This window comes from Macadamia integrifolia, chromosome 13, assembly GCF_013358625.1.
Source record: "Macadamia integrifolia cultivar HAES 741 chromosome 13, SCU_Mint_v3, whole genome shotgun sequence".
Classification (NCBI taxonomy): domain Eukaryota; kingdom Viridiplantae; phylum Streptophyta; class Magnoliopsida; order Proteales; family Proteaceae; genus Macadamia; species Macadamia integrifolia.
Window position 1 is genome coordinate 11,119,242 of NC_056569.1, and position 21,697 is coordinate 11,140,938.

Genomic DNA, 21,697 nt, shown 5'->3' on the forward strand with positions numbered 1-21,697 from the left:
ACGATGCGCAACGATCATCTTTTTCCCCATTTCTTCCTTCCTTTTCCCTTCTCTCTCCTTCGTTTCTCTCTCTTCTTTACTTTTCTCACCCACTTTGTAAAACAATAAATGAGAAAGAGTAATAAATGCTATTTATACCTGTGTCAAAATATCTAATGACAAGAGTGGTAGGTCACACTGGTGGGTCCGACCCACCTATGAGCACCCACCAGTCAGCCAAAACTTAGCCGAACCATCAGGATTTCGATGGGGCTCGGCCCCGACAAGTATTTCACTCTCGATAATTGATTAACACGCGTACTTGACATAAATTACGGCCACGTACCTTTATTGTGTGTACATAGCCCGGTGATACGTGTAAGTGCACGGCTTAGGCACACAGACTTCATTAGGCACTGACTCCAACTCGTCTGTCCAACCCAAGTTCAGAGTCACCCTCGCCATCATGTTCCATAAGGTACTCGCCTCAGCTCGCTCGGGTTCAGGTCCTACAAGACCAAACCGAACCAACCGAGGAAATTAAACTGGGTTTAGAAAGTAGGGTATCACACAGCGGTTGCGTCCTCCTTTCTCACTTAACCGAATCTCTACAACTCTGTAGAGTGGCCATTCAAATCGATTCTCTCCCCTCCCATTGCCGGCGTAACTCCAGCAGACCTTTTTTTTACTTTATTATTTACTATATATGAACCTCCTCTTCTTCCCCATCTCTCTCCCCGTCCCCATTTTTCTGTTGGGTGCCTTGTAATCATCATGCTTTAGCCAACGTTCGTCGGCAGTTTGGGGTCAAAAACCGCCTTCACGGTCATCTCCAGGGATGTCAACTCCCATGTGTTCTCTGAAATCCTAAGTTAGGGAAAACTACCCTGTAGCCGTCATCCTCCCCATGTGTTCTATGAAGCCCTAAGTTTGATCCCTCAAAGCCACAATACCCTAATTTAATGGTGGAGATTAACCCTGGTACTTGCCCTGGATCAAAGGTCTCATGGGTGATGAGTTCGGTAATTGGTAGATAATCAGATAGGAAGCGTTTAATAAACGAATCGAACTGGATAATATTCAGAATCCATTTAAAAAAGCAAATTCGAATTCCATACCATTCTTCATATCCAGTCGGATAAACAAATCAAATTCGGAGAGCGGTTTAATAAACGAATTCAAATTCAGATGGTGTCTTATCCGATTCGAATTCAATCCGTTTACATCCCTAGCTATAACCCTACTCCAAGTGGGATTCAACTCTTGCTATTTTGAAGATTGTTTGATATCTAAACTTTGATGACCTTTTTCATCTGAAATTAATATCATAAAGTATTTCTGTTGGGCATATTAATTATGTTTTCTGATCAGTCATCCAACTCCTGGTTTGACTGATTTTACCTGTCCTAGTGTCACTAGGGGTTGTCCACATCAGCAGATCTGACCATTGGAGCTAGCTGAGTATTTCAGCAACTTTTATATCCCTATAAAGGACCAATCGACCAGCTTTTTAAGCGGATCTGATTTTCTGATCTTGATTAATTAATTTTTCTCTTGCTCTTGAATTTCAATTTCAAGTTTTCTTAAATCCACAATTACTTTTAATCCAACCACTGGATCGTTGAAATCTTCTGAAGGTTTATTTGTGATTGACTGTCAAAGTTTGGCCTCATCTGAGAAGATTGAATTTTCTAGTTTGGTTACTTGGATCCTGTCTGAGGTAATTTTAGCCTAAACCTAGGGTTCATCCTACCTACCACCCCTACCACCTACTCTCCAGTGCATCCTACTCTAATGAACACAACATTTCATAATATTTTTTCCTACCAAAAAAAAAAAAAAAACATTTCATAATATTTTTAATAAGTATTTCATAATATTTAGTCATTTACCTTTCTACGCAACATGCGTAATAAGTCAGCCATGTATGCAGCTATGTATAAGGCAATCCAAAATTCTGGCCAACCTTGAGTAAGCTACTCCCAAGGAATCCAAAATTCTGGCCAACCCAAGTAAGCTATTCCCCATAATTGTGATCAACCAAGAGAAGTGATACACCGACATACAACTTACAAAGAATTTGAGAGAGAGAGAAGATCCAAACAATACAGGGACTGCCCAACTCAGAGAGCAAGATCCCAATATACACCACAGAAGGGGCTATTCCACCGTATGCAATGGATCAAAATCCAACACCTTACACCAATTCATAAATCATGCCATTCTAGTTTCACAAGAAACACTTCGACTGCAGTGTTATATAATCTCCAGGACGTTTCAACCTTGCTAAAACCGTGTACACCCTTCAAGTCACTGTTGAACAGTTAAATGCACAACCAGTTCTTACCCTTTGGAGAGGAATGGAATTCATATAATCCAGGGACTTACTGGTTAAATCAATCAAGTACATGGTACCAATTAAATAAGGCCTTTAATATTGAATATGGGAATGCTTAACTGATCTAGAAAGTCAGATGAGCATACAAACATTAGAGAAAAAAATTTGTACCATTACATTCACAATCCACTACACTAACAGCTATTGATGCAATTAAAACTATGCCATCATTATGCCTATTTGGGGCCAGAAAATGAACAGGTTGAAAATACTCACGAGCAAGATTTTCAGTTTCATCATCAAGCTTCCTTGTGTTTAAAGAAGTACCACTAGAGGCAGCTTTGTTTGTCCCCGCATTAGCTGTAAAAGAAAAGGGAAAAAATAAAAGCAACAAAGAGTAAGAATTGGAAGCTGACATCTGATATAAATGCTATGCCACATACACAAAAATAAAGTGACTAAAATTGCAAGTGTCAAACAATTATCAAAACCTTAAATGCCTAAATTGAGAAAGAGAAAGGAAAAGAAGTATGAATTAGTTCCAACCCATAGATGGATGTGTTAAATCAAGAACATCCACAGGCGTGGGCATCAATGATGCCAAGTAGACACCACATATTTTAAGGATGGAAACATATATCAAGGCTTAAACCTTGTCAACACTACTGTACCCTGCATTTAAATCAGAATTGAGCTTTGCAATAATACCAGCCCCAAGTTTAATCTTATGAAGAGTTAAATTCAATTCAGCGATGGCCTGACCTGTTGCACAAATCTTACTGATGTAGATAGCAGGAACAAGGCCCAAAAATCAGTCTAGACCGGTTGTGGGATTCAACTGCTGTGGTAGACAGCCTGGTCTGGTGTGTCTTGGTTCTTGCCTTCTTGGTTCTTAATTGGTTCACCCAGTGACAGCTTGCGTTAATAAGAATTTAAGAAGATTCTTTCAATATTTGTGGGCCCCATTCTGGCCATGACATGGAGGGATTTTGGGGGTTGACTGATGACTTGCATGAGGAGGAATCAGTGGAGTTGTTTCCATATTTTTTTGGATTCAGTTACTATTTGCGTGAAGGTGAATTTTAGGGGATTATTTCAGATCTTATTGCCCCACGGCCAGCTGGATGAGATCAGCTAATTGGCAACTGCTGGATCTTTGCTTCCCAAGGAATCGATTGGTTATCTTACTTACTTTTCTAAATTTATTTATCTACTATTTTCTTGTAATAGATAATAGGCCAGTTTCCAATTAAGAATGGGAGTTTTATTTTGATTTGGATCTGCAATAAGAAGGTTTTAGTTCAGTCAATTAGCTTGTAATTGATGATCAATTCTATAAATAAAGGACAAGGATGATCTATAGCCCACGATTTGAATGGAAAAAAAAAAAAAATGTTATGCTGGTTTCGACTAGTGGCTGTGTGATGCAGTTAGGTGAGAGAACCTAGACAGAGAGAGTCTACCCTATCCCTTATTCCCCCTTCTTCTTTATATTTCCTATTTTCCTTTATTTCTTACTATCAGTTCCTGTGAGAGAGTTGTTCCTGAAATTCTGCTGCACATTCAACATCAATCGAAGACTATTATTACTGAAAGTCCTAAGATCGAGTACTCTATCAACCTTTGATCAGTTGCTGCCCAATTTGTGAAGATTTAATGAGAATTCGAAGAAGGATGTGCTATAGTAGCTTGTTAATTTGATTTGGTGTGAAAGGGATCCTAACTGGGGTTAGGTCCTTTCTGTCCTTGCTCTACATTACCAATTGATGTCAGACTAAATTACCAAGGGTAATCACTTACACTCAGGAACCTTCATACTCTTACTACAACAACAGCCATAACCTTATCCCGAATAAATGGAGTCCGCTACATGGTCCATTAGCATAGATACTAGGAAGAGAGAGATTTGAGAACGAACCTCGCATTCACGGTGCTGCTTTTGATCTCTTTTCCCTCTTTGTCTTTTATTTTCCTGTTCTTTGTTTTAATATATCCATTGAATTGAATTCGCAAAGAAATGATGAACATCATTACAGTAATATCTACAATACCAAGATGGTCTTGGGCACTATTCCATTCTCAACAATCACCACAACAGCAGAAACTCTTCTTCCTTTCTACAACTATGTTATGGCTGATCCAGTTCTTGCAACTACCACAAGCCTAAAAGCAGATAGTGGTCTCATTTACAACAATCTTCCAATCTCCGTCAGAGATTCATAAATGGTCGCATAACCTTTTTCTCTTCTTGCCTTCACGGTGCTGCAATCAGCACTGTCGCTGCTGATTCGGGTATTTTGGTATTCCCACCCCCAACCAAATGCCGATCATGGACTGCTACTGTTAAAATCGATTTGGGGTTTCGGCCAGAAGCTCCAGCCGATCTCCAATCGCTTCTCTTTCCTTCTCTCTCCTCCAGCCAGACGCTGTTAGGTGTGAACTTCTTCATTTTACCTCATCTTTCCTATCTTTCACCCCGCTAACATGTGGTTCCCATACTGACAACACTCCCACCCCCAACTCCCCTGTAAACAAACGGGGCCTAAACCCTTCAGATCCATACTTCAACAATATCCGATCGATTTCTTAATCGAGATAATAACAGACGTTTTAAATATAACACGATCTAGCACAGGAACATTTTAGTATTCCATTCTAACATTGTCCTTTCAAAGTCTTCCACAAAACAAATAAAATCCAAATAGATTACGAGAAGAGAACAAAGAATCAAAAGCAACAAAAACAAAATTAACTTCAGCAACTAAAAAACCCTTAAGAACCGGCATTAAAAAAAAAAAAAAACAGATACACAAAGCAAGAAAGAGCTAGCTGAAATCTGATAGAAGGAAAGGAAAACCTACATTTCTTGATGGTTTCGATATCGGCACCCACACGTCGAGCGGCGTTAACGGCTTTCTCATCCTTCTTAGCAGCGGCGGTCGGAGCCTTCTTTCGGATCACGACGGGTTCCCAGTCCTGCGTCAATGGACCAACTCCAGCCATTTCTCTCTGCTTCTTCTGTTTTTCGCTATCGCTTCAGAAATGATTCTCTCTGAGTGTCTCTGTCTTAGGGTTTCTGATTACGATCGGCGCCCGGATCTTTCCGTCTCTCCCAGTCTGGTATAACCAATGCCCTTTAAATGGATGCAAACGACAAACACAGTCTTCACCTGCAGTTGTCCAGGTTTAAAAAAATATCTTTGTTTGGATAAATATAAACGTCGGTGTATTCATGAATGATTGTTGACCCATTCCTAACTGTTGGATTGGGATAGGGACGGGTGAGAAAGATTACTAACGTAATCTTGGCCGCAGGTTTTAGAATCATTTCCTCTTGCTCAAATAAAATAGTATTCATGGGCTGCACTGAAATAGATTCTGTCATATAGAATTACAAATTACGAGCAAGGCTTCTCACGCTGCCGTGTGGATGAAACTTTCACGTCATGCCAACGGGCATGCGGAATCAATTTGTCAACCGGCGAAGGCTGCTTCCGTGTTGTAAATAGTGAAGGATGAGTTTAACCGAATAGGTAGAGATGCCGCAAGCAAGGATCATATAGCCTAATTGATTGCAAGTTGAATAAGCTAAGACCTTCTTTGGATCATTTTGTAATATTCCAGTAGTTGCCGCAAGGAATGACATCGTAGCTCTTGCAGAAGTAATAACAATCAAAGTCGTAGGTGGGTATTCAAATAAAGGGGAGCACCTTGCTATCATTAAAACGCCAGTTGTTATCATAATAGCTGCATGAATCGAAGTGGATACTGGAGTGGGACCCTCCATAGCATCGGGTGATCAAGTATATGATCCTATATTCCTATCTGTGCAAATTTCCCAAAATTTTGCCCGCATCCGATCCCCAATTCTTGTTCACCTCGTACGATCGTGTCGAGTGAGCAAGAGCCGCTTCGCCATAGTACTTACTTATGGGCTAACGGGTCACACTTTGGCCAAGTATCCTACAAAGAGACTCCCAAGAGCCATAAGTATTAAAGAAAAGGCCATAGGAATAGGTGCATCATGACATCGTAAGATGTCTCACCTGAATGAATTAGTTAGTACTAGAAATGTTAGAAAAAGTGAACGAAAAGAGTAATAAGAAGTGAAAAGGACAGACACTTCCCAACCAGAAAGCAAAGTTCCCACTGATGATATACTCAATGTAAGTGAGCTCTAAGATCACATCTTTGGAATCAAATCCAGTTGGAAAAGGTTCACGTACGAGAATGTTCTCATACACTCTTGATCTGTGGATATAGAATTTATTAAATGCAGAGAGAGAAAATTAATTATGCATCCATGGACCAGGATCGTTCTCGTACATTCTCGTACGTAAATCTGATATGGTCTCTTAAAAATACTCGGAAAACAACCTTGTCGGGAAACAATCTAGTCGATTTGGTGAAGGAAATTTCCAGATATAGGTGTACATGAAAAGACCACATTGCCCATGTAGGTTGAAAATGCTATTTGTGCACTCATTGGATTTGGCTGGTTTTTAATTCTTCATCATCTAATTCTTTATCAATCCTCTCTATGAACTGACATGTGTATATTATTTTACCAAAAAAAAAAAAAACGTGTATATTATCAATCCAATGCTTGTTATTCAAACCCTTTTCCCGCTCAAATGGATTCAGATCTAACTTGATGGAAGCCCATCCATTGTCTCTTGTATCCAATCTCCCAACCTAAAACGAAGAAGAAAGGAGGGAAGAATGTGGAGAAAAACCTTAAACGAAGGAGATTGTGGGAGCTCTTAGTATGAAATGAAGAAGGAGAATAGGGTTTTTGCTTCAGGGGAGCCCCCTAGGGTTTCATCTCTCAACTTGAAATGAAGAAGAATGGGGTTTCTGTTTCAAGCTAACCCCTTATAGTTTTGGCTCTCAACCTAAAACAAATAAGGAGAAGGGGGACTTCTACCTAAGGGGAACCCCTTAGGCTATGTTTGGTTGTAAGGGGAATTAAAGGGAAGGGACGTGAATTTTTCATACTTAAAAAAGAAAAATATGTAGTCATTACCGATGTGACTTTAACATTAACATTAACTTCAAATCATTCTATATTTGGTTATAAAATTTCACTTCACTTTGCACCCAAAACCCTTTGCTATATTATGTAAAATAAAATTTACATGTAAAATATATCATTACTAAATATGGTTAAAAAAATTAAGTAGTTTATACAATCATATGGGTAATGATTATAAACATTTCTTTTTAAAGTATAAAAATTTCACTTTCCTTCCCTTTGAACTCCCATTGCAACCAAACGAAGCCTTAGGGTTTATCATCCATTTCTTAGAAATCGGTGATTTTCCCGATTCCCATGTCGCAGATCAGTAAGGTTGTATGTCCATCCAAGGATGGAGAGACCCGCTTTTGATTTTGCTCGTTTTCTTTCCGATTACCGTCAAGATTATCTTTCTATGGGTTCTCCTTCAGAGTTGACTAGGTCGGTAATACGCTCAAATTAGTCAACCGGTGAGACAAGAACACGTGGTACCCCAAGAGGGGACACGTGGCACCCAGCTGGGCGACATCCACCACGACCATGACTCCAAAGTGGGAAAAAATAGGAGAGAGGCGCGTGAAGGTTTCAGACTACATGAGGAGAAGATATCCGGATAGGGAATATTCCCCACATGGGGGATAGGAATATCCGAGTAGGACTTGGGAAAGGGGTAAGGCGTATCCGAAGGGGGCTTCCTAAACCCTAGACCCTAAACTCTATAAGAGGGAACCCAAAAGGCGAGGAGAGGTAAGCCGACACACACCATTACTCTGGTAAAAGAACTGTTCTGTCGATCTCTAACTCGGGCTCGAAGGACCAATCCCGGAGACACCTTTGGGCCTCTACCTTCTGTGCTTGTGTAGGATCGATGCTCAGCCTCATACAGATTTACAGCAGCAATAATCGGTAAAGGCTGTAGAAAGAGGTTCAGTGGGTGGAATCAATTTAGTGGTCTCAAATGGAGGGAATGGGTTAAAAGGGCTGAGTATTTGTTCTTACCTTGGGAGAAATCACCATTATGGATTTGCCCATTTTGATTTTTAAGTTTTGTTCGCCCAGTTTTAATTTGACAATTTTCATAACTAATTTGCTATCTTCGGAATTCCATTTGTTAATTTTTGTTTTCTATGGAACATTTTTGTGGATTTTTAGAAGAGTTTGTAGAAATGATCTTGGTGCTTCCTAGTGCACAAATGAAGGAAATGAATTTGTATGGTTTTCCCTCTTCTTCGTGCTTCCTTCGTTCTTCCCCTACTTTTTTATAGCAGTAGCTCAACATAATCTCTCTTAAGTTTCCTATTTAGGAGTTGTTTTCTTCTTCTTCTTCTTATTTTTTGGAGTGAATCCAGGAGCTCAAACCATGAAAATAAAAGTTGGGTTGCCCAAGCAGTTTGAAACGTACCATTAGGTTTGGGATTGTAGTCAACAAGGGCTTGGGTGGTGTTGGGAAATGGTGTGGTAAAGGGTTGGTTCCAATTGTAGCAACCAATGGCATATCAAGGTCTTTGAATCTGAAGGAAGTCTCAGACAACAATTTTGGGAGAAATGGTGGAAGAGGCAGAAAAACAACACATATAGTATTCTTGAATTGCCATTGGTGCGGCAGCAATCTTCTTCCCTAATCTCTTCTCCTTCCTCTTCTTCTCTTCTCCCTTATTCTCAGTTTCAAGATTTTCTCCTCCTGCCTGAGAAACAATGGAGAGGAGAGGAACCAAATCGGGTCAGATCTGGATGTTTAGTTGACCAAATGGTTATTTTGGGTTTGAAAAATGGATTTGATCCATGGCCGTTGTATTTATAAAAGGACACATGTCGCACGTAGATAAAATTGATAGGGTGGATGAAGAATTGGAGGGGAGCCAAATCTACTCTAATTGGCCTATATGTTTAGTGTGATGCAGTAGGGTTCTTTTGCTCGCAAGAAAAGATAAGATTTTGTACAGTTTCTCACCTACATCTTTTCTCTGTGATTGGTATGCACCTGTGAAAGGTAAATTCTTCATTTAAATTTTGAAAATTCCATTGAAGTTAATGTAATTTTTAACCGACAACACACAAATCGTGCCCTCTTAGCAAGAAAACTCATCTTTCGTCTAAAAAACTCCATATTTTGTTGAGAGAGAGGAGAGAGTTGCTTTGCCAAAATTAGTAGTAGTGCTCGACGAGATGGTGTCAACTAGTTAGGCACGATTGGACTCAATTGGGCCTAGCCACGCTTGACTACTTTAAAGCCCTACACCATGAATGCCCGTTTATTTAAATGGGCTTAGGTTTTGGGGGCATGGTATGGTTTGTAATCAGGCTAGTCAGTCTCTAGCTATAATCGGGCTGCCATAAACAGGTTTTAGCCTGGTTTAGCTCTAAATAGGCCTTGACCATACTATAAATAGGCCTTCACTAAGATTCGAATCGAAAGTTCATTGTCCTGGGAGATACCATGAGATATCCTTCCTTCTAGGGAGGATTTGATATTCTCAAAGTCCTTCCTTTATTAGGTCAAGTCTGCTCCTTGCTTTTAAATCACGTACTGGACTACAGATGTCCTTTTAGGAGGGGTGTATTCCATGTGAAACGCATGAGCATCATGTGTCGTGAGACCTGGATTGGGTGGTCGGTTGCCAACCTACTTATCCCGAGTGTCCAATGGTGGGTACTACTTGTTGCTAGGTTAAAGGTGCGGCCTTGGGTCTGCCGAGCAGTCATGGTTCTGGTGTTGTCTTGAGCTATTAGTTGTTCAAATATGGCGCTACTGTCCACACCGCTTTCCCTATATTGGTTAACTACTCGATAATTGATCCACTTTATTAATGTCGATCGGCCGAGTTACATCCAACCTAGAGAAAAGTTGTCGTACGAGAATGTAGTCCGACTGTGACTAGCCCATTTTGTCCAAGGGGCACGCCCCCAGTGGTAGCATATTTTACCATAACAATAGCTATAGTAGAAGAAATGAGGATTAAGAAGCATGCATCACCCTCAACAAAAGAGCATAACAAAAGCAGGTAGATAACCATAAAAAACCACACATGAAGTATAAAGGCACATACAAACATAGCTCATAGAAGGTAAAAGGATAGATTAAAGCAAGCAAATAAACTAAAACGCGAATAGATGATCAACAGAAAATTCAGAAATAATAGAGTAGATCACTGAGGAATAAACTATCTATACATGTACCAAGAGTTAAGTCTAAACCAAAGCAAGCATAGACCAAGGCAAACACAAAAGAAACAAGTAAGGAAGATAAATTTCAGGGAGCAAGTACAATTTACAATCACTTGATCTTGTGCTGTCGTCTTTGTCGTTCCCCCCAACTCAAAATATTCGGTGTAGAGCTGTGTGGCATGGCTGCTCTCAACAATGGTATTCAGAGGGTCTCGTTGTGCATCTCTAGCGAAAAGGTAGTCTAAGACCTATTTTAGGAGGCCATTCAGGTTGGTTGATCAAGACACGGCAGAATCGATCAGGGATAGGATAGAAGCCTCATCCTCCTCCTCCTCATCGTTGGTAGGAAGGTTTGCCTTAGTTTTAGGGGTAGGGAAGGATGATAGGGCTTATTAGGGGAGGTCGTGGGTTTGGTAGGGTTAGAGGTGAGTAGATTCCGAGGAAAAATTGAAGAAATATTGTTGAATCATGACATTCCTAACTTTGGTAAACTAGACTTTTGGGACATTCTCTCCAAGGAAATTATGGTTTACAGAGGTGGTGGCATTTGGTGAGTTGATTTTGGTGGTGGTGCAAGAGGTTGCATATGTTTTAAGGCTGCATTGCCCCTGAGGGTTAATAAACTCACCACAATTCAGGAAAGGAAGTGGGGATACTCGACAAAGGGTGGCCATCAGGGAGGTTGGTGGGGATAGCAGGTTCAAAAGTAGGGTTATTCGAGAACAAGTTCGTCACAAGTTCCACAAGAAAGTGGGGGTTGAAGGAGTTAGCAAGGTCAAGAGGGATGAGTTGTTGGGATCAAAAGGATTCATCAAGAGTAGGGGAATTCAAAACTCTGAGCCACTTAGAGACTGAGTCAATGTCCACTATTGAGGATGCCCTAGAAGAGGGATGTCCATCTTGGTCATGGAGGTGCACAACGATCAACTGGGTGGAGGGGAGGCGAAATAGAAAGGCAAGGTAAGGGGGTGGAGGTTTAAGGAGAAAAAGGGAGGAAGAGGAGAGAATATAGATTAGAGTCGGATGAAGGAGTTATAGAAAACCAATGCAAAAAAGAAGTTGAGGGTGCTCTCTCATAAAGGGTTCATTTTCGATGCATATTGGTTTTGTAAGAAATGGAAACAAAAGGACTAGAAATTTAGATGCGAAATTTTACAAAAAAATATTTTGATTTCAACAAAGAGTGAATTCCAAAATTTTCAAATCTTGGCTCCCAATGAAGTCAAATTTGGACCCAACCCACAAGTCACATGGCAAAAATCAAATCTAGAGTGTATATGGTGGGCTTAGTTTTGCACATTGTAGGTATCATGGACCTCCGTCGGAATCGCAATATGGCGCGTAGCACACGTACAAACGCTGGGGTTCGACCCTATTGAGATGAGATAGTATCCCCTGGTCATCAAATGCCAAGGGGGGAGATACACGTTATGGGTAAAAGGGAGTCGCCACCTAGAAAGGGTCTAGGACCCATGAATGTCTCTCCCAATCAAGGGAGAGAGACTAATGACTCTGAAGGATAAGGCTAGTTTGCACCAAGATTCTGGACAAGTGTCAAATGACAGACTAGGAAGGTGTTAGGAACCCAGTCTGCCCGACCCTAAGGCCGGTCTCCTTTTGTTTAACCAAAGTTTGTTTGTATCCTACTAACTAGTCCTAAATCTAGGTCACTGAAAACCCTAAACTATGTATCTGAGCATGACATGTGAAAACCCTAAACCAAGTGTCTAAATTATGCTAGCTAGGTTATGATGCAAATAATGAAATGATAACGCTAATAAAAAAAAAACAAATAAAAAAGAAATAATTAAGTCTGAATGAACTTAATTACATCTAATTGAAACGGATAAAACTAAAACGAATATAATTAAATCAATTAAACAAAAATCATATTTAATTGAACCAAAAGACCTAAATAAACTAGATTAAATTAAGATGAATCTAATAAACCATATTAAACCAAATTGAAACTAATTAAATCTAATTAATCTAAATGAACCAATTAAACCTAAATACACCTAATTGTATCGGGTTACATCTAATAAACCATATTAAACCAAAATGAAACTAATTAAACCTAATTAATCTAAATGAACCAATTAATAATAAATTAGAACCTAATCTATTAAATTAGATAAACTAGTTCTAAATTTCCAATTAGAAGAAGAAAAATACCTTAAACCCGGTTTTAATCAAGAAACAAGAGGAGATAACCTTTGTGCTTCAAGCCCCAAATCAAACCGAACTGGACTAGATCTTCCGGTTCAAGGAAGGATTAATGTGTTAAACTTTTTGACTTGGAGAATATTTGATTTTAGAGGGAAGAAGTTCACCAAAACCTTGATGGGGCCATCCTCTCTCCCAAATTCTCAATTTTTCCCCCTCTCTCTTGTAAGAGAGGAAGGGCTATACTTATAGCCTTGGGACTTGAGACAATTCTCTCTTATTTCCAATGTGGGACTAAAAAACTAGAGAGAATTGTTCAAAAAGGCTTGCTTTTGGGCAAAGGGGTTCGGGCGCCATGTGGCACTCCTTGGTTGCTCGGAATGGAATCTGATACCGAACTTTGGAATTAACTTATGGGGGTCATATCTTTCAAACCGTTAGTCAGAATTCGACGTGTAATATGTCGTTAGAAAGCTCAGTCCGAGCACTATCCAATGATGTGAGACATGATTGTGGTCTCGATCAGGAACCTTTACGAAAATATGCATAAAGTAGAGACTCCGATCAGATAATGAAAGAAAAAATCGGGCGTCGATTCGCATAGTTCTCACATCAAAGTGTAATGTCCGACTGGAGGGGACAAACGACAATAATCCATAACATCAAATTCTAATTTTTGAAAACATTTTCTTCTGAAAGTTTATAGGGGAAAAATGGTCATTTTCTACTTTAAGCTTGAAAATTCTCCAAGTCTAAAATGTCTAACATGTAATTCTTCATATTGTCATCATTGCCGGGGGGTGACAAAATTCGGTATCTACAGATTGCCCCTCTTTGACCGAGACCTGTGTAACAGTCGAAAGGTAAAAAAAAGAGCACACCATTTTGTCACCAGGAGCAATGTACTACCGACATCCGGCTCAAGGATGGAGGAGGTGCAAATGCAAATGCAAAATAAGAGATAAGACCAAAGATAGGAAATATTGATCGATAACACATGCGAAATCAAGTAGTGTGTGGGTGCTACCGTGATATAAAACCTACCGTAGTCGGTCAATATGCAGATAAAACCTAGACTAAGGACACACATGCAATAAGCCATTCTTAGTGTAAAGAACCAAGTAGACAATGAATGCATGTATGAAAAAGTACAAATGCAATTGGCTGTCAGATATAAATGACCAAACACACCATGAATGTAAAAATGAGACAAAGGTATAAATGCAATTAGCCAACATTGGTATAAAGAACCAAGTAGACTTGAATGCGAGTATGGAAAAGAGTGTAAATACAATCAACCGTTAGGTGTAAATAACTAAATGGATTGCAAATGTAAGTATGGAAAAACGGTGTAAATGTAATTAGCCACTATTGGTATAAAGAACCAAGTAGACTATGAATGCAAGTATGATAAAAGAAGTGTAGATGCAATCAGTTGTCATTGATATAAAGAACCAAGCAGACCATAAGTGCAAATATGAAACAATGGTGTAAATGAATGGTCAAACACAAGAGAAACTAGGTTTGACCTAGGTGTATGTAACCACCAGACGCAACTTTCAGTCTCAACAGCCAGACTTAAGATAGAAATGGCATTGGTATAAATAACTGCCAGACCCGATCTTCAGTTCGAAAATAACCATACTTAAATGGAGGTGACATTGGTGTAAATAACCGTCAGATCCAATCTTTGGTTTAAATAACCGGACTATGAGGTGAGACTGACATTAGTGTAAATAACCGTCAGACCCAAACTTCGGTGTAAATAACCAGGCTTGAAATGGAGCTGACATTAGTGTAAATAACCGCCAGGCCCAATCTTTAGCGTAAATAACTGGACTTGAAATGGAATTGGCAATGGTGTAAAGAACATCTAAACCAATTTTCGGTTTAAACAACCGGACTTGAACTGAAGCTGACATTGGCGTAAATAACCGTCTGGCCCAATCTTCGGTGTAAATAATCGAACTTGAACTGAAGCTGACATTGGAGTAAATAACCATCAGGCCCAATCTTAAGTGTAAATAACCAAACTTGAAATGAAATTGGCAATGGTGTAAAGAACCATCCGGACCAATCTTCAGTGTAAATAACCGGACTTGAAATGGAGCTGACATTGGTGTAAATAACCGCCAGGCCCAATCTTCGATGTAAATAACCAGACTTGAAATGGAATTAGCAATGGTGTAAAGAACCATCTGAACCAATCTTCAGTTTAAACAACCGAACTTGAACTGAAACTGACATTGGTGTAAATAACCGTCAGGGCCAATCCTCGGTGTAAATAATCGGACTTGAAATAAATTTGGCTATGGTGTAAAGAACCATTGAAACCAATCTTCGTGAGCTCATGCATTTGAGTTTAAATACCTAAAAACCTTTAAATGTTCAACATTTTAATCATGAGATGTAATGATATTGCAATTAAATTTAAACAAACATCAACCTGATTGGTTAGACAAAGGATTAGTCATGCAAATCCTAACACCATGCTCACGTAAGAGAGTGCAAATGACCACCACTATAAAAAGGAGTGAGAAGTGTTTACATTGGAAAATGACAAAGAAGGATTTTGCCAAAACAAATTTCACCATGAGAACGAAGTTAAAACAAGGGAGGTAACCCATCAATGAGTGTTGCCCCAGACTATGACATCTCTAGTTTGCTCGGCCTAAACTCAAATAAATCTGGCCTGAATATGCATTACTTGCATGTATCTGCAACTTATGGCAATATAGTCTAATGTCTTCAATTATAATGGCTTTTGGTTGCTCCGACCAAATCTTTATCTCATGGTAAACATCCACAGCATGTTGATCCCTTCTTTTTCCTGTGGGTGTACCTTTCTAATGTTGCCCGCATTTTATGAGCGGGGATGGTAGTAACTTCCTTAGCTGCTTCTCAAGACTTGAGGGGTGGCTCCTTAAAATACCCAAAACATCATGTCTGTGGCACAAGCTCTAAGAAACAAGTAGTAAGACAATCAAACAACATGAAAATGATGCAGACCCAATGGTTCAACCTACTGTAGAGTGGGGAACTATTACATGGAATGACGAGCTCACTAGAGAAATCACGCCAACTAAGGAGGCTTAGAAGAAAGGACTAAGTGGTGAAACTCTTAGGAATCCGTCGGAATAAGAGACGGGAGAAAGAGTTCGAGTCTAAGCAGGCCGTCTCCTGATGATAAAAGTAGCAACGATCAAATCGCCTTCAAAATAGGAAGCAAAGAAAGGACATTCATATGAAGTCCAAACAAAACAAGGTAATATGGTGATTGAGGTGATGGATCGAGCTTGAAATTGCCTTCTCAAGCTACCTACGTATCCTGAGTAAATCAGGAATCAGGTCGGACGTAGTTCCTACTGCGAATGATATATTGGTTGTAAAGCCTTGATAATTAAGTTTCATCATAACTGGGTGAGCTCGAAGTTATCGGAGAAAATCTCACCACATTTAGCCTAGGAGGACTTGTTGGGTTATAATAGGGCTTAGGACTTGGTTCCAAATGAGGGTAAAAGCTCAAATATGCCCTCAGGGTCTAACTAGAATCTTGCAATCTTCGCCTTTATTGCCTTATTTCTTTTTCTTCAATTTTTGTGAGCAATTTTCTCTCTTGCCCCTACCTAGGGTATTGGATTGCTTTTGGATTAGAGCTTTGCTCCTTTCTTTTCCTCTTTTTTTTTTTTTAAATCGGTAATTTGCTTTTCTTTTTCTTCTTTGTTTTTTTTTTTTTTTTGTTGCTCTTTCCTTTTTTCTATATTTGATTTTTTTCTTTGATTCCTTTTTGTTGATTTGAAGAAAATAGGTGATAGATCACTGCAAGATTCATCATCAAGAGATGAAAATGGGGAGGAGAACAAAAAAAATACTCAAAATAAACTATTTCAATAAAAACTGAAATGATTAAACCATGTGAAAACTTGATTGGATTGACACAACATCAAAATTATAAAGATAAAACTTCTCACATGAAACCGAAAGGGAAAAAGCTGGAAATACCTAACAACATGACTGACTACCTATAATACCGAAGGACTTGAACCCAGACATGACCAACCCCTCTTCGTCTTCTATAGTCATCATAACTTCTGTACCAAAGAGCTTACTAACATCCATAAATCCTCCTTGATGCCCCAAATGGGCCTACCAAACTGCTTAAGACTCTGCCCGATCAACCACGCAGTTAAAGAAGATCTCAAAACCTAGTAACTCATTTCCTGATATTTCATCGAGCCACAATTCTGGAAACCCAAAGCATGAAGAGTCATGCACTTCCTTAATGAATTGACCATTCAGGTTCTTGAAATAGGGTACCGTCTCAAGAGTCTCAGATGCTTCTGATTGATACTTCATGAACTCTCCTTTAACTGTCTTGATCTGTTTGTGCTTTGAGTCCGATTTCACCACATGAACATGCCCCCCGCTCTGGATAGACAGATGCCTAATGAAGATGGTGGGGTCAAATTCTTTCAAATCCTCACTAAGAGCATTGATTGATTGGTGATTTGGAAGAGGATTTGTGGTTACATTAGGCTGTTTAGGTCGGAGCTCAAACTTTTTAACATCATAAAGGTCTTGTATAGCATGTTTCAAATTGAAACAGTTATATGTGGTATGTCCTTCTTAGCAATGATATTGGCAGAATAGGTCCTGATTATACCAACGTGGCTTTGGCTCGGGAATAGGCCTTGGTTGAATCATGGAAATCAATCCGGCCTTCGCTAATGTGCTAAAAACTGAACTCAGGGGTGCACCCAAATTGGCGAACTGCCTCTTAGGTCAACTGGGAGGAGTTGTCCCTTGCTCTAGTGTGAACGGAGCTACCGTTGTGGACGATGTTGGTGCCACAGAAGGGAGAGTAGACATTGTGGCATTGACTCCTGAGCTTTTCTGTTGTGGAGGTCTTCTGCTACTACTGGACTCAGTTGCAAACCGATCCATTTTTGGGAGTTCCTTTTGGAAGATGGCATCCTTAACCTGTTGTGCCGTGACTATCAAACCATCAAAGTTAAGGATGGGGAGAGCAAACAAAAACTTTTGATATGGGTCTCGCAATCCTCTCACTATCATTCCCACTTGCTCTCTCTCATTTGGCCTATCCCACATCTGAGCCACTTTGTCACGAAACCTTTTCAAATAGCTAGTGAACCCTTCACCTGTTGCTTGCTTTGTTGTTTCCAACTCTCTCCTGGTCAACTCTATCTCTGTATTATAGGAGTATTGGCGAGTAAATGCCTTCATCATGTCGTCCCAAGTGCAGGTTGAGGAAGAATCTAGGGCCATTAGCCAATGGTGAGCAGCACTAGTCAGTGAAAATTGGAAGTCCTGCCCCAGTTGCTCATCCGTGAAGCCTCGGCCTCCCCTCAACTAGACAATAAAAGATCTTAAGTGAGTACGGGGATCACCCCTACCATCAAACTTTTCAGAGGTCCATTTAAATTTTTTTGGCAACCTAACATGAGGAAAGAAACACAATCCTTCTGTATTAATGATTTGATCTTCAACACCTTTAAGGTTCCTGATCAAATGTTCAAGGCGACTAACTTTATCCTTCAACTCTTGGTTCTCAAGACTTTCAGACTTTCCTATAGTAGGGTTGTTGTCAATCACAACATCATCCTCAACACCTAACACATTGGGGTGAGGAACAACCCTAGGACTATGGAGATGACTCCGTTGGTTCTGAACTTCTGCCGGTCGAGCAACACCAGCCTGAGCTTGCATCATCGCAGTTAAGTTTGCTAACATCTCCTCAATCTTAGTGGCATGGGCCTCTATGGGATTGGGATTTGCTGGTGAAATGTTATCTTGACTCATGGTATCTGTACCCTCTGGGGAAATGGGAAACACTTCCAATGAGGGTTCTGGTGAAAGCCTCACTAGTCTAATTGAATTAGGACCTCTGACCCACAAGGGTAGGGAATGGCCTTCCTGACGAGAAATGGTGCCTCAACTGGGTAGAATACAATGAGAAAGTGAAACTTCAGATTACACTCCTTATTGGTATTGGAAAATGGACAAAAGAAAAGATGAGATGGTAACAAGTACATTCTCCTACGTGAGCACAACTAAGGTCAAAGCATGCACAAACAAGGACAACTATACCAAACAAAGGTTAGGTCAATTGAGAGTGGTATCAATTTAGTGGTAAACTAAAAGGAAGTGCCCCTAAGTTGAAGAGACTCTCAATTGATAGATCAAACAAGGTGGTTCGTGTAAGAACTTCCATATAGGCGAATCCACATCGAATTAATCACCGAAAACCATGGTGGACGAATTTGGGTCCACCATTAACATCGAGATAGCATGTGTGAAACCTTTACAAAGTTGAGACCTATACCACATCGGACTGGTGGTGTTAGCATATATCCACGGTGCTAATCATACGGTGCAGTTGTAAGAAAAAACAACTGGTGTAGTTATAAACACTAGCACCTTTAATGTTAATGATAAATCCAATCCTTCCGTTGGTGAATGATAGATTGAGACGGATAAAAATGACTGCAAGGGGTTCCAACATGAACCACAAATAATATTACATTAGTTGTGTTGATCCTAGTCAGTGGTGCTATGTCCAAGTATATGATGCATGTTGGCTAGGTTTAGGATCGGCAATGCTACCTTGACAAGACCGATATACCTATCACCCGTATACACGAAATGAACCAGAGGCACGTGGTCCCTTTGATATACCAATAGGGGAATAGCTCGAGCAGATCGATCTCAGAGTATTAACCAATAGCGTCTCTTTGGGCACACGTAAATGTGTGCGATCTCCCTCAAGTACACAAGGTAACACCCTCACCGATAAGTTCCTTATTCCAGACCTAAATGGCACGGTATCAAGGGGTGTGATGTAACTAGGGGCAACCCAAACATATGTGAGGGACCTTGGCAGCTACACCACGGGGGTGAACAAGGGTAAGACATGTTGTGCTTAATGCAAGAAGTCTAAATGCAAGAAGTGTATGCAAGTGATGAAAAGTGAAAAATAACATGTCAATATACAAAAAATAAGGTAAAAACAAAGCTATACAAACAATGGTCAATCAAGACTCTGACATCCCCAGTGGAGTCGCCACTGTAGGTATCATGGACCTCTGCCGGGATCGTGATATGACGCGTAGCACATGTACACACGCTAGGGTTCGAACCTAATGAGATGAGATAGTATCCCCTGGTCATCAAATGCCAAGGGGGGGATACGCATTATGAGTAAAAGGGAGTCGCCACCTAGAAAGGGTCTAGGACCCATGAATGTCTCTCCCAGTCAAGGGAGAGAGACTAATGACTCTGAAGGATAAGGCTAGTTTGCACCAAGATTCTGGACAAGTGTCAAGTGACAGACTGGGAAGGTGTTAGGCACCCAGTCTGCCCGACCCTAAGGCCGGTCTCTTTTTATTTGACCAAAATTTGTTTGTACCCTACTAACTACTCTTAAATCTAGGTCACTGAAAACCCTAAACTATATATCTGAGCATGACATGTGAAAACCCTAAACCAAGTGTCTAAATTATGCTAGCTAGGTTATGATGCAAATAATGAAATGATAACGCTAATAAAAAAAACAAATTAAAAAAAAAATAATTAAGTCTGAATGAACCTAATTACATCTAATTGAACCGGATAAAACTAAAATGATTATAATTAAACCAATTAAACAAAAATCATATTTAATTGAACCAAAAGACCTAAATAAACTAGATTAAATTAAGATGAATCTAATAAACCATATTAAACCAAATTGAAGCTAATTAAATCTAATTAACCTAAATGAACCAATTAAACCTAAATACACCTAATTGTATCGGGTTACATCTAATAAACCATTTTAAACCAAAATGAAACTAATTCAACCTAATTAATCTAAATGAACCAATTAATAATAAATTAGAACCTAATCTATTAAATTAGATAAACTAGTTCTAAATTGCCAATTAGGAGAAGAAAAATACCTTAAACCCGGCTTTAATCAAGAAACAAGAGGAGATAACCCTTGTACTTCAAGCCCCAAATCAAACCGAACCGGACTAGATCTCCCGGCTCAAGGAAGGATTAATGTGTTAAACTTTTTGACTTGAAGAATATTTGATTTTAGAAGGAAGAAATTACCCAAAACCTTGATGGGGCCATCCTCTCTCCCAAATTCTCAATTTTTTCCTCCTCTTTATTGAAAGAGAGGAAGGGCTATACTTATAGCATTGGGACTTGATACAATTCTCTCTTATTTCCGATGTGGGACTAAAAAACTAGAGAGAATTGTCTAAAAATGCTTGCTTTTGGATAAAGAGGTTCGGGCACCATGTGGCACTCCTTGGTTGCTCGGAATGGAATATGATACCGAACTTTGGAATTAACTTTCGGGGTCATATCTTTCAAACCGTAAGTCAGAATTTGACGTGTAATATGTCGTTAGAAAGCTCAGTCCGAGCACTATCCAATGATGTAAGACATGATTGTGGTCTCGATCAGGAACCTTTACGAAAATATGCATAAAGTAGAGACCCGGATTAGATAATGAAAGAAAGAATCGGGCGTCGATTCGCATAGTTCTCACATCAAAGTGTAATGTCCGACTGGAGGGGACAAACGACAATAATCCATAACATCAAATTCTAATTTTTTAAAACATTTTCTTCTAAAAGTTTATAGGGGAAAAATGGTCATTTTCTACTTTAAGCTTGAAAATTCTCCAAGTCTAAAATGTCTAACATGTAATTCTTCATATTGTCATCATTGCCGGGGGGTGACAAAATTCGGTGTCTACACACATATGCCCATTTAAGAATTAATTGTTCTCTATAACAAGCGGTTTTGTGTGGTAAAAGAAATGAGATTTGAATTAACCTAAGTGTTCATGCAAAACTAGGTCTTGTGGGGGACTAACAAAAGAAATATTGGGAAATGTTCACATGAAGATGAAGCTTTTCTCCAATCTAGTTCAAGTAGGTTGGTTTTTTGGAGCCAACAATTGGGAAAATGTCATCAAAGAGTGGACAAACGTGTTATACTGGAGGACAACTATGGAA

The 21,697-nt window shown here is 39.6% G+C and overlaps 1 protein-coding gene across 2 annotated transcripts in view; it reads right to left on the bottom strand.

Moving 5' to 3' along the window:
- LOC122059577 (multiprotein-bridging factor 1a) overlaps positions 1-5,499 on the bottom strand; it is a 41,728-nt gene extending 36,229 nt beyond the window's left edge. The window contains exons 1-2 of one of the 2 annotated variants that reach the window (XM_042622443.1): positions 5,179-5,499; positions 2,594-2,677 (exon numbers count right to left, since the gene is read on the bottom strand). In XM_042622443.1, the coding sequence (XP_042478377.1) occupies positions 2,594-2,677; positions 5,179-5,320 (226 nt within the window). In that variant the 5' untranslated portion in view covers positions 5,321-5,499. The remainder of the gene's footprint in view (positions 1-2,593; positions 2,678-5,178) is intronic. The other variant, XM_042622442.1, reaches the window with a different exon arrangement.
- Between the last annotated feature and the right edge of the window lie 16,198 nt (positions 5,500-21,697).